The sequence below is a fragment of the Mirounga angustirostris genome, unplaced genomic scaffold (genome assembly GCF_029215605.1).
Source record: "Mirounga angustirostris isolate CCGP_5_RB_7025 unplaced genomic scaffold, mMirAng1.0.hap1 SCAF_17, whole genome shotgun sequence".
Taxonomy (NCBI): Eukaryota; Metazoa; Chordata; class Mammalia; order Carnivora; family Phocidae; genus Mirounga; species Mirounga angustirostris.
The window spans coordinates 30823604-30835902 of NW_026991725.1; the positions used below are offsets into that span (position 1 = coordinate 30823604).

At 35.3% G+C, this 12299-nt stretch overlaps 1 protein-coding gene across 1 annotated transcript in view; it reads left to right on the plus strand.

The window, feature by feature from the left end:
- EFCAB13 (EF-hand calcium binding domain 13) overlaps positions 1–12299 on the plus strand; it is a 98510-nt gene that overhangs the window by 48850 nt on the left and 37361 nt on the right. Inside the window, exons 5-6 of the mRNA XM_064582291.1 lie at positions 10750–10887; positions 12136–12207. Coding sequence (XP_064438361.1) covers positions 10750–10887; positions 12136–12207 — 210 coding nt within the window. The remainder of the gene's footprint in view (positions 1–10749; positions 10888–12135; positions 12208–12299) is intronic.

Sequence of the window (12299 nt, forward strand, 5' to 3'; positions counted from 1 at the left end):
ATGTAGTGTATCACATTGATTGATTTGTGGATGTTGAACCACCCTTGCAGCCCAGGAATAAATCCCACTTGGTCATGGTGAATAATCCTTTTAATGTACTGTTGGATCCTATTGGTTAGTATTTTGGTGAGAATATTTGCATCCATGTTCATCAGGGATATAAGTCTGTAATTCTCATTTTTAGTGGGATCTTTGTCTGGTTTTGGGACCAAGGTAATCCTGGCCTCATAGAAAGGGTTTGGAAGTTTTCCTTTAATTTCTGCTTTTTAAAAACAGCTTCACAAGAATAGGTATTAATTCTTCTTTAAATGTTTGGTAGAATTCTCCTGGGGAGCCATCTGGTCTTGGGCTCTTGTTTGTTGGGAGATTTTTGATTACTGCCTCAATCTCCTTGCTGGTTATGGGTCTGTTCAGGTTTTCTATTTCTGCCTGTTTCAGTTTTGGTAGTTTATATGTCTCTAGGAATGCATCCATTTCTTCCAGATTGCCTAATTTGTTGCATATAGTTGCTCATAATATGTTCTTATATTTGCTTGTATTTCTTCGGTGTTGGTTGTGATTTCTCCTCTTTCGTTCATGATTTTATTTATTTGAGTCCTTTCTCTTTTCTTTTTGATAAGTCTGGCCAGGGGTTTATCAATCTTACTAATTCTTACCTACTTTTGTTGATCTGTTCCACTGTTCTGTGTGTGTGTGTGTGTGTGTGTGTTCTGTTTCATTAATTTCTGTTCTAATCTTCATTACTTCTCTTCTCCTGCTGGGTTTAGGCTTTATCTGCTGTTCTTTCTCCAGCTCCTTTAGGTGTATGGTTAGGTTGTGTATTTGAGACCTTTCTCGTTTCTTGAGAAAGGCTTGTATTGCTATATACTTCCTTCTTAGGACTGCCTTTGCTTCATCCCAAAGGTTTTGAACAGTTGTGTTCATTTTCATTTGTTTCCATGAATTTTTCAAATTCTTTAATTTCCTGGTTGACCCATTCGTTCTTTAGTAGGATGCTCTTTAGGCTCCATGTATTTGAGTTCTTTCTAAATTTCCTCTTGGGATTAGGTTCCAGTTTCAAAGCCTGTGGTTTGATAATATGCAGGGAATGATCCCAATCTTTTGGTACTGGTTGAGACCTGATTTGTGACCCAGTATGTGGTCTATTCTGGAGAATGTTCCATATGCACTCCAGAAGAATGTGTATTCTGTTGTTTTAGGATGGAATGCTCTGAATATATCTGTGAAGTCTATCTGGTCCAGTATGTCATTCAAAGCCCTTGATTCCTTGTTGATCTTCTGCTTAGATGATCTGTCCATTGCCGTGAGTGGGGTGTTGAAGTCCCCTACTATTATTGTATTATTATCAATGTGTTTCTTTAATTTTGTTATTAATTGGTTTATATAATTGGCTGCTCCCATATTAGGGGCATAAATATTTACATTTGTTAGATCTTCTTGTTGGATAGACCCTTTAATTATGATATAGTATCCTTCCTCATCTCTTATTACAGTCTTTGGTTTAAAATCTAATTTGTCTGATATAATGATTGCCACCCCTTTGATGTCCGTTAGAATGACAAATGGTTTCCCACCCCCCACTTTCAATCCAGAGGTGTCTTTGGGTCTAAAATGAGGCTTTTGCAGACAGCATATGGATGGGTCTTGCTTTTTTATCCAATCTGATACCCTGCATCTTTTGATTGGGACATTTAGCCCATTCACATTCAGGGTAACTATTGAAAGATACGAATTTTGTGCCATTGTATTACCTATGAAGTCACTGTTTCTGTATATTGTTTCTATATCTTTCTGATCTATGTTACTTTTGGGCTCTCTCTTTGCTTAAAAGATCCCCTTTAATATTTCTTGCAGGGCTGGTTTAATGATCACAAGTTCTTTTAGTTTCTGTTTGTCCTGGAAGCTTTTAATCTCTCCTTCTATTTTGAATGACAGCCTTGCTGGATAAGTTATTCTTGGCTGCATATTTTTCTCATTAGGACCCTGAATATATCATGCCAGTCCTTTCTGGTCTGCCAGGTCTCTGTGGATAGGTCTACTGCTAGCCTAATGTTTCTATCCTTGTTACAGACCTCTTGTCCTGAGCTGCTTTCAGGATTTTCTCTTTGATTCTGAGATTATGCAAGCTTCACTATTATATGTCGAGGTGTTGATCTATTTTTTATTGATTTTGAGGGGGGTTCTCTGTGCCCGTTAGGGAAGTTCTCTGCTATAATTTGCTCCAATATACCTTTTGCCCCCCTCTCTCTTTCCTGCTCTTCTGGGATCCCAATTATTCTAATATTGTTTCGCTTTATGATATCACTTATCTCTCGAATTCTCCCCTCATGATCCAGTAGTTGTTTATCTCTTTTTTTCTCAGCTTTTTTATTCTCCATCATTTTGTCTTCTATATCACTAATTCTCTCTTCTGCCTCATTTATCCTAGCAGTTGGAGCCTCCAGTTTTTATTGCATCTCATTAATAGCCTTTTTGATTTCGACTTGGTTAAATTTTTGTTTTTTTATTTCTCCAGAAAGGGATTCTCTAGTGTCTTCTCTACTTTTTTCAAGCCCAGCTAGTATCTTTATAATGGTTATTCTGAACTCTACTTCTGACATCTTACTTATATCCATACGGATTAGGTCCCTGGCAGTTGGTACTTCCTCTTGTTCTCTTTTTTGAGGTGAGTTTTTCTGTCTTGTCATTCTGTCCAGAGAAGAATAAGTGAATGAGAGAAGAAAATGCTAAAATGACAACACCCCAGATAAATATACACTAAAGAAATCAGAAGATACCCAAAACAAAAACAAACAAACAAACAAAAAATTAAAAAAAGAGAAAAAGAGAGAATATAATGAGACAATTGAACAGAACAGAGCAATACTCTGGATTCTGTGTGTATTCTGGACTGTTTATTAGAAGAAACTGTATCTCAAAATTGTAAAGAAAGAAAACACTGTGTATACACACACACACAATATAAATTTATCTATATTTATGTATATCTATATATAACATATATACACAAAATATATGCAAAAATAAAATTAAATACATTGAAATGATAGAATATAACTGTAAAGATGAAAATTAAAAAAGACTTTAAAAAAGAGAGAATATAATCAGTCTGGTGAAGAGAGCAAAGCAGTACACTAGATTGTGTGAGTATTTTAGTCTGTTCGTTAGAAGAAACCGCATCCCAAAATTGTAAAGAAAGAAAAAAATGTATATATATAATTAAATACTATATATATATATGTGTGTGTGTGTGTATATATATATATATGCAATCAAAGGATAGAATATAATTAAATACAATCAAAGGATAGAATATAATTATAAAAATGAAAATTAAAAGACTTTAAAAAAGAGTTAATATAATCAGAAATTGGTTGAAAAGAGAAAAAAATTAAAATTGAAAGACTAAAGAATCATGAGGAAAAAAACCATAAGTTTTATATACTAAATTCCCCTAGCGCTGGAGTTTTGCAATTCTTTGTGATTGGTAAACTTAGTCTTAGCTGGATGTTCCTGGGGGAGGGGCCTGTTGTGCTGATTCTCAGGTATCTTTGCCTGGGCAGAACTGCACCACCCTTGCCACGGGGCCAGACTAAGTAAACTGCTCCAGATTGCTCTATGTGGCTTTTGTTCCCTGAAGGCTTTCTGTGTGGCTTTAGAGGATGAGAATGAAAATGGCGGCTTCCCAACCTCCAGCCCCGGAGCTGAGAGCTCCCACCCTCCCACTCCTCAGTGCACCCTCAGGGAAAAGCAGTTAATCACTCCTGTCTCCCTGGTCTCTGTCTGCACTCCGTGCTCACTCAGCCTGCAACCCAGCATTTCTATCTCGGGCATGCAACCCTGCTTTGAGTCTCCAAACCCTGCAGACTCGTATGGCTCCTCCTGTGGGAGGTAGATGGGTCTCACCATGGTTCTACTGCTTGCTGGACCCCTGCTTAGAGAGTGGTTGCCCGACTGTGCCGGAGTTCATGGTTTATGGCAATGCCGAGCTGAAAGCCCACTCCTGGGCTCACTGATTGCAGCTGGCTTCCCCGCTCCAATACCTGGGAATTGTGCTGCACTCAGGCACCCCTATTCTTTCTATGACCCCAGGGATTCTGAGACCACACTGTCCCACCTAGGATTCTGCCCTGCTTTGCTGCCTTAGCACCTTTCAGGCAGGGATGCCCCTCACTGGAGCAGACTTCTAAATGTTCTGATTTTGCGCTCTGCTGCTATATCACTTTCTGATAGCTGGCCTCTGGAGGCTCCCTCCCTCTGTGATTTATCTTCCAATATATTGCCTCGGATTCACTTCTCTGCACCTCCTACTTTGCAGAAAATGGTCCCTTTTCTATTTGTAGAATTGCAGCACTTCTTTTCTTAGATCCCCGGTTGAGTTCACAGGTGTTCAGAATGATTTGATAGCTATCTAGCTGAATTCCTGGGACCAGACAAAACTAAGGTCTCCTACTCCTCTGCCATCTTGGACTCTTCTCTCTGAGTGTTTAAATCATATTTAGTGTAATCTTTTATACATTCAGATCTAAGTATACCATATTATTATTTGTTTCTATTTTTTTCCTGCTTTCAACCATTTTCTGCCTTCTTTTTTTGGAACATTTTTAGTATGCTTGTAAATTTATTTTTTATGTATTTTCGCTATATTTCTGCATGTTTCTGGGGGTTGTTCTAAGGATTACCCTATACATACGTAATCTTTTACAGAATACTTACATAAATATTTTACCAATTCAAGTGGAATATAGAAGTTTTACCATTATATAGCTCTTTTTATCCTCCCTCTTTTATGCTGTGGTTTTCTTATGTATTACCATAACACACATTGAAAACATCAGACAATGTTTGTAAGTTTTGCTTTCAATGATCAAACATCTTTTAAACTTCCGAGAGGAGAATAATAGTTTGTTACATTTAACCTAGTCTTAACTATTCTATATTTCTCTTCCTTCATTCTTGACTGCCCAGATGTCTTTTGGGTATCATTTCCATTCTGCATGAATAACTTCTTTTAAATTTTGAAAAGAGCAAATCTACTAAAAATGAATTAGCTTAGTTTTTCTTCATTTGAGAATATCTTTATTCTCTTTAATTCCTGAAGGATATTATCATTGGATATAGGACTCTGGGTTGACAGCTTTTTCTTTTAGCATTTTTTTTTAAAATTTATTTTTAAGCAATTTCTACACCCAATGTGAGGCTTGAACGCACAACCCCGAGATCAAGAGTCCCACACTCCACTGAGTCAGGCAGATGCTCCTCTTTTAGCACTTTAAAAATGTTATTTCTTTTACTTCTGTATTCCACAATTTCTGATGAGAAATCTGATATTATTCAAATCATAAAATGGGTTTTTTTCTCTAGTTGCTTTCAAGATATTTGTCTTTAGTTTTTGGCAGTTTGATTATGATTTGTTTGGTAGTAGATTTTTTGAGTTTATCCTGTTGAGATTCACTGAGCTTTTGAATCTTTCTTTTGCCAAATTTGAAGTTTTTTTTGCCACTATAATTTCAAATATTTGTTCTGCACCACACATTTTCTACTGTCTTTCTGAGACTCCACTGACATAAATATCAGACCTCTTTCATACTGCCCCAAAGGTGTTTGAGACTCTGTTCATTCTTATTTTCCTCTGCTTGTTCAGATAATTTCTATTGATGTATCTTCAAATTCATGAACTCTTCCTATGACAATTCCATTCTACTATTGAGCCTATCTGATGAGTTTTTTCTTTTTTGCTTTGGTTATTACATTTTTGAGCTTGAAAATTACAATTTGGTTCTTCTTTATGTCTTTTATGTTGTTTTCTGAGACTTTCTTTCTATTAATTTCAAAAATGTTTTTTTCTTTGTGTGTTGGAACATTTTTATAATAGTTGCTTTGAAGTCTTTATCAGATAGTTCCAACATCTTTGTCATCTTGGTTGTGTCAGCGTCTATTGGTTGTCTTTTCCAAAGCAGATTGAGATTTTCTTGGTTCTTCATATGTGAAGTGATTTTGAATTAATATCATGGACATTTTGAATGTTAAGTTATGAGACTGTAGATCTTAAACCCTTTGGAAAATGTTTAAATTTTGTTTTTGCAGGAATTTGCCTTGGTTTGGTTCAGGCTACAAGTTTCAATCAATTTTCTGTGTTTTATAGTTTCAACGTCAATTTGTTTTTCACAGCCTTTGCAGTACTATTCAGAGATATGGGACATCCAGTGGCCAATCTGGTGGTTTATCTTAGAGTTCAGTTCTCAGAATTTATGGTGTACTGTTTAGGGTCAAATCCATGTAGCTCAGGGCGAACCCAGGAGTTCATAAACAATGTTATGAAGTTATTTTCCTGAGCTCTCCCTCTTCACAATTTACTTGGTGCTTTATAGTCTCCTAGAGCTCCTTTAATTAGTGTTGGATTTGGTTCTGATGCAGTTGAATTACTTGGAATCAGTTGGGTCCTTTTGAAGCTTGCTTTTTAAAGCTTTTTAATGATGATCTCAGAGCAACTTTTATACTAATTTAGCTCTACTACTAAGGCAGCATTCTTCAGATGAGTCTACTGAATGCCCCATGTATTATGAGATCTTTTTGCTCTGGCTGATGGAATCACAAATCATTCTCAATTCTTAGTGAGCTACAGGAATTGTTCTACCTACAATTTTCTGGTAATTCTTTCCTTGTCATTGGGTAGTAATCCTCTCATGTATGTGTAGATTAATACTCAGCCAAAGAGTTAATGCTAATCTCCAGAACTCAGCAGTTCTCTCTTCTTTGGCACTCTACTCCCATATTCTAGATTCTTTGGCCTTCCTCTTATCTCTTTCCTCTACTCATTCAGACCATCAAGCTCTGTTCAGGTTTTACTTTCCTATGCTGTGGCATGGAAACTACATCCAGACAGTAAGCTGGTGCAGTTGTAAGGTTTCCAGCTGGATTGTTTACCTTTTTTAGAGGATTACTTAGTCCTGTGCTGCCTATTGTCCAATGCCTGAAAACTGTTTTTTTTCCCCCACATAAATTGTCCAATTTTTTAGTTATTTAAGGCTTGAGGATAAAGTTGGTCCCTATTGCAATGTCTTAGCCCAAAGCAGAAGTGTCAAAGATTTTATTTTTTTACCCATTCACTAGCCTATTTCTTTTTGATAGAACCTAGAGATCCATGTCACCATCTTTAAAGATTTCCAAACTTTTTACACCTAAAACTAATACAATGTTATATGGCAACATAAAAGAAATGAATTAATTTTGAAAAAGATTTCCAGACATTTAAAATCCAAATATTTTCTTTTACTTGTTCATTTTAACACACACTAAACTAAGAAACTTTCTGTTTTTTCTAAGTGAGATGACTTCATAGTCAAGATTGTACTGCTACTCTGGTGAAGTTTCTTGGTTTTCTTTGACTTATTTGATGAGCTCATGGAGTTGTTTTGAGGATCAAGTAGTATAACATTTGAAATACTTTAAAATGTGTTATTCAAATGTAACATACTATTCTGAGCCATCAGGTGGACTTTACAAATGAAGCCCTAGTGGACATTGTATTAATATTTTTCTAAAGGGCGCCTGGGTGGCTCAGACGGTTAAGCGTCTGCCTTCGGCTCAGGTCATGATCTCAGGGTCCTGGGATTGAGCCCTGCATCGGGCTCCCTGCTCCTTGGGAGCCTGCTTCTCCCTCTGCCTCTCTCTCTCTTTGTCTCTCATGAATAAATAAATAATATCTTTAAAAAAATACTTTTCTAAAGATATTATTTATATAAAAAGTTATCCCCCCCCCACAAGTACTGAGAATCTTTAGGAGAGTAAATATTTGTATTCTGATTTTATAAATAAAAATTTCCCCACTACAACTTCCTTTTAGTTTGGTATGCTCATAATTAAGGGATTTGTAACTGTATTGACATAACAGCCTGTTATCTTTCAAAATTGGCAAAGAGTGGGGAGTGAGAACTATGTGCTTTAGGAGGCTATCACTTTTGATTCAGTGTAACTTTGAATAGCTCTGGATGGAAGAATTTAAATATATTAAGCCAGAAGATTATATTTAACTTAGTTAATAGTTCAATCTTTTGGTTACCACCTCTGTAATTTTTTTAACATAGTAACTTTATGTATTTAAGCAACTGATAATTTCTTGAATAGCTTTCATGAGGACTTAGTTTTTTTTTTTAAAGAACGATTTCAAATTGTACAGGTAAATGAAATAATTAAATATGTTTCTCTTGCTTAGCAATTATGGAATGGTCAGGCTTGGATGAATCTCCTTCTAACAGAAAGTTATCAAATATATCAGAATGCTATCTACAATATAGGAAGAAAAGCACTTTATCTTCCAGACTGTTTGAACCATCATTATTCCCAAAGTTAAATAAAAAAACCCTCCAACATTATAAAATTATGGAGGACAATGATTACCTTGAATTTAAAAGATCAAAAAATCCTTCGCAAATAAAAAAATTCCTAAATGGGGTTGATAGCAGTAATACAGGATTCCAGGAACCATATTCAAAGGATGGCATAAACTTTAAGAAATATTCAGAGAAGATTGAAATTCATGACTCAAAGTCTATACCACATAACTTGAAGAGTATTACAAGCCTCAAAAAGTCTCTGGATAAAAGTGATACTTTTAGTATCCCCAAACTTCAGAAGCCAACTGTGAGAAGGCATTCCAGCCCCCTAAAACAGGTTTCATTAAAGGAAAAAGCTACAACGAATGCTCTGGGTCAGTATCATATACGTAAGTCAAAATCTAGCTCCTTGAGTTCTTGAGTTATCACCAAAACAAGCTGAATTAATCAGTTAATAGATAGTTGTATGCATTTCAATTGTCAGTACTTTCGAGTAACTCCCACTTCTGGTCTATAGGCCAATGCATATAACACTGTGGTTTTGATCGTTGTGCCTTTCCAGATGCTCCCTTTTTCAGATGCCTAACTTTGACCAAGAAGCTTATTTGTGATTAACTGGACTCACTCAAGTTCCCTAGAAAATAGAGGGCCTGTTTTCTTTTGGAAATAGTTATTTTATAATTTATTTAACAAAGTATGTAAGAAGTCTATGTGAAATTTTTGCTCAGGTTCCATAATTTAAATATATGATATCCATATCCAGTATAATATGATAATACTTCAGATATTATCTCTTATGGATGTGGGAACATCAAGAGAAAATTAATATTAAACATCTCAGCCGCCCAGGGCTTTATGGACTTCCTCAAAGATGAGCAAGGTTTCCCAACCAATATATGTTTTATTCCTTCTGTGGTACCTCTATCACAGAAATACTGTGTATGGAACTCCTTCCTGTAGTCCTTAGCTGAAGTTACTTAGGTTATGTTTATTTTTTTTAAAGAAACGTAGTGATCTTTTTATTGCATTTCATATTACATGTAATTGCTAAAATGGGTGCTTAGTGAAATATTAGTGATTCTTATACAGCAATACATGTTTTCAATAACTCAGTTGAAAAGGGAGTGTGCTCTATTAAGGAGGCACAATGATATTTATTTTGATTCCTTTACCAATGCACTACTATTACTCTGTGCCCCATTCCTATTTCTGAGTTCTTTATATTCCAGGAAGAATTAAAACCCTGCTAAAAGAATAATGGAGTAGTAGGCATTTAGCCATTGAGTAGAAGACTGTGGAAGAAAGTGGTTATCTATCTTCCTGGTGTCACTAAAATCAAACCACCTACCATTGCCGTACTTAATGTTCTGTGCATAGAGAAGTGTGAAATAGTTTATCTGATAACTTCTTAAAATAAATTGGTGGTAATTTAGCATCTATGAAATGTGACTGTCACTTGATTTACATTTTAAAAACATTTTTAACTTTTCATTCAAAATCATTAAATAATTTTAAAATCATAATAATTACACAAAAGTAAAGACATTCCTATTTACTCCTCATCTAGTTTTCCCACGTGTTAAGATCTTGTATAACTACAGTAAATGCACTAAACAAGGAAATTAACACTGATACAATATTATTTACTGTTCTGAAGACCTTATTTGATTTTTTTCATTTGTTCCATAAATGTTCTTTGTCTGGTTCAAGGTCTCATCCAGGATCACACATTACATTTAGTAGTCATGTGTCCTTAGTCTCCTCCAATCTGGGATGGTTTCATGACTGTGACACTTTTGAAGAGTATTGACTAGTTATTTTGTATAATGTCCCTCATTTGAAGTTTTCCTTGTATTTCTTCATGAATAAGTTCAGGTTATGCATTTTTGGCTGGAATACCACCAAAATGATATTGTACCCATCCCAGTGCATGATATTAGGGGGCTTATCATGAGGCCATGTATATCTGCTTCTAAAATTTTATGATTTTGAAGTTTGTGAACTGAAAGCGTGGTAGACTAAAGTGATGATGGGAAGGGGAAGAACTCTCATTTTTTGCTTGGAATCCTAGAATTTGAACACATTGATGTTTTGATCTCTTGAACTCATTCATTATATCTTAATCAGAACCAAGCAGCATTGGCTGAGCCACTTGAACAAGTTGTTCCTCCAAACAAGTAGTTTATAAGTGTTTATAGAATTTTCAATATTGTTTTCTGTTTGAACTATAAAGGAAGTATTTAGATATAATGTAAGATACAACAGAAATATGAAGAAAAAAGCAGTCCTATGAAATAATATTAAGTAGATAAAACTTGCTTTCTGACTACTAGATAAAGATTTTGGGTGCTAATTGTTGCTTAAGACACATAAATTCTGTTGCTGAATAGTACTTTACATTTTGTATATTTAGAAAATATCTGTGAAGCTATCAGTAAACTCCAAGAAAATTACATTGCTGCAGAAGAACTTAAGTCCATTTTGCCTTCAATAGGAATTACTTTATCAGACAAAGTGTTCAAGAAGATTGTGACAGACACTACTCAAAATGGTGAGACTAATAATGCCAAACTTCTTGAGAAAATAGATACTTTTATGGGATAGTTTTAAATGATGGAATAAGTTCTCTCAACTAGGAATGGAGCAAAATGGGCTAAAGAAGATTCTAAAAGAACAGATATAAAAATGGAAAGTAGTATATAAAAAAAAGTTCCTGGAAAGTCTTACCTAATGGATTGGTTTGGAGAAGCTAAGCCTTTTGTATCTCAATTGTTTATGTAAGACTCCATGACTATCCCTAGCTATGTCTGCTAGTATGGGACAGGTACTGGGGAAGTCTGATCCAGTTGTAGGGAGGTTCAGGCAGTAAGATCACAATATCCAAGGGGTACAAAAATCTCTAAGCAAATAGCTTAAGGATCCAAGAAGAAATAATTGGAGATTCCAAAATGGAGAAGGAGTGCTACAGCTAGGAATTTAGGGCTAGTGCTACTTATACAAGTAGGCAGGCAGTTAGCATCTAGATGATGTTAAATGGCACATCCCAGTCACCAGCGTAAATTCAATGCAGAGTTTAAGTTTCCAGGAAGGGTTGTTGTATTAGAGAAGTTGTTTTATCATTAAGAACTGTCCATAGCAGAAGTTCAGTTGAGGAGAAGGCAGAGGCAACATTTTGGGGAAAGAATGACTTGGGAATATGTTAGAAATGAATTCTTAGAACCTGAGCAAAATTTCCTAGCTAAGGCAAAGAGAAAGAAGATTTGATTAAAAAAAATATCTAAAGAATAGGTGCTACTAAAATTATTGAGCTCTTTATGTTGCTTATCAGGATTGATATAAGCACTATGAAGGGTTTGTACCTAAAAATAGATAATTATTTGGATTAGCTGGATACTAGGGGTAGAGATGGGGACACTTGGGTATATAAGGACTGGTTAGTATTGTCAAGGTATCTTAATGGATAGCATATTGACTGGGTTTTCATGATGGTATGAAATAGACTCAAATTTCTCATGGTCCATCTATATGGGCACTTTTCCTTTTTCCTATATCTATCAAGAACTAAGTACCTAATCCAGTCCATTGCACTTTATAGTAGATATTTAAAAATTGTTGAGTAATTGTTGAAATGAAATGAACTGACCTAATTTAGAAAGACTCATCTTGGGAAACAAGATATGACGACTCAATAGGATGATGATGAAGTGAGGGAGAATTCTTTCATAGTTGTATTAAAATATGAATTTACCTTTTATGCAAAAACACAACAGAGTGCATAATCCAACTCTTTATTTTACAGAAAGTGGAATGGTGAACTTAGATGACTTTATGAATGCTCTCGCCATAGACCAAAGTCTTCCTGAATATGATGGTAGGTGGGAAGTTTATTTTAAAATGATTTGGAGGAAAGAAGCAGTTAGGTTGAAAAGAGTTAGGTTCAACTGAACTGAGTTTGCTTTTCAG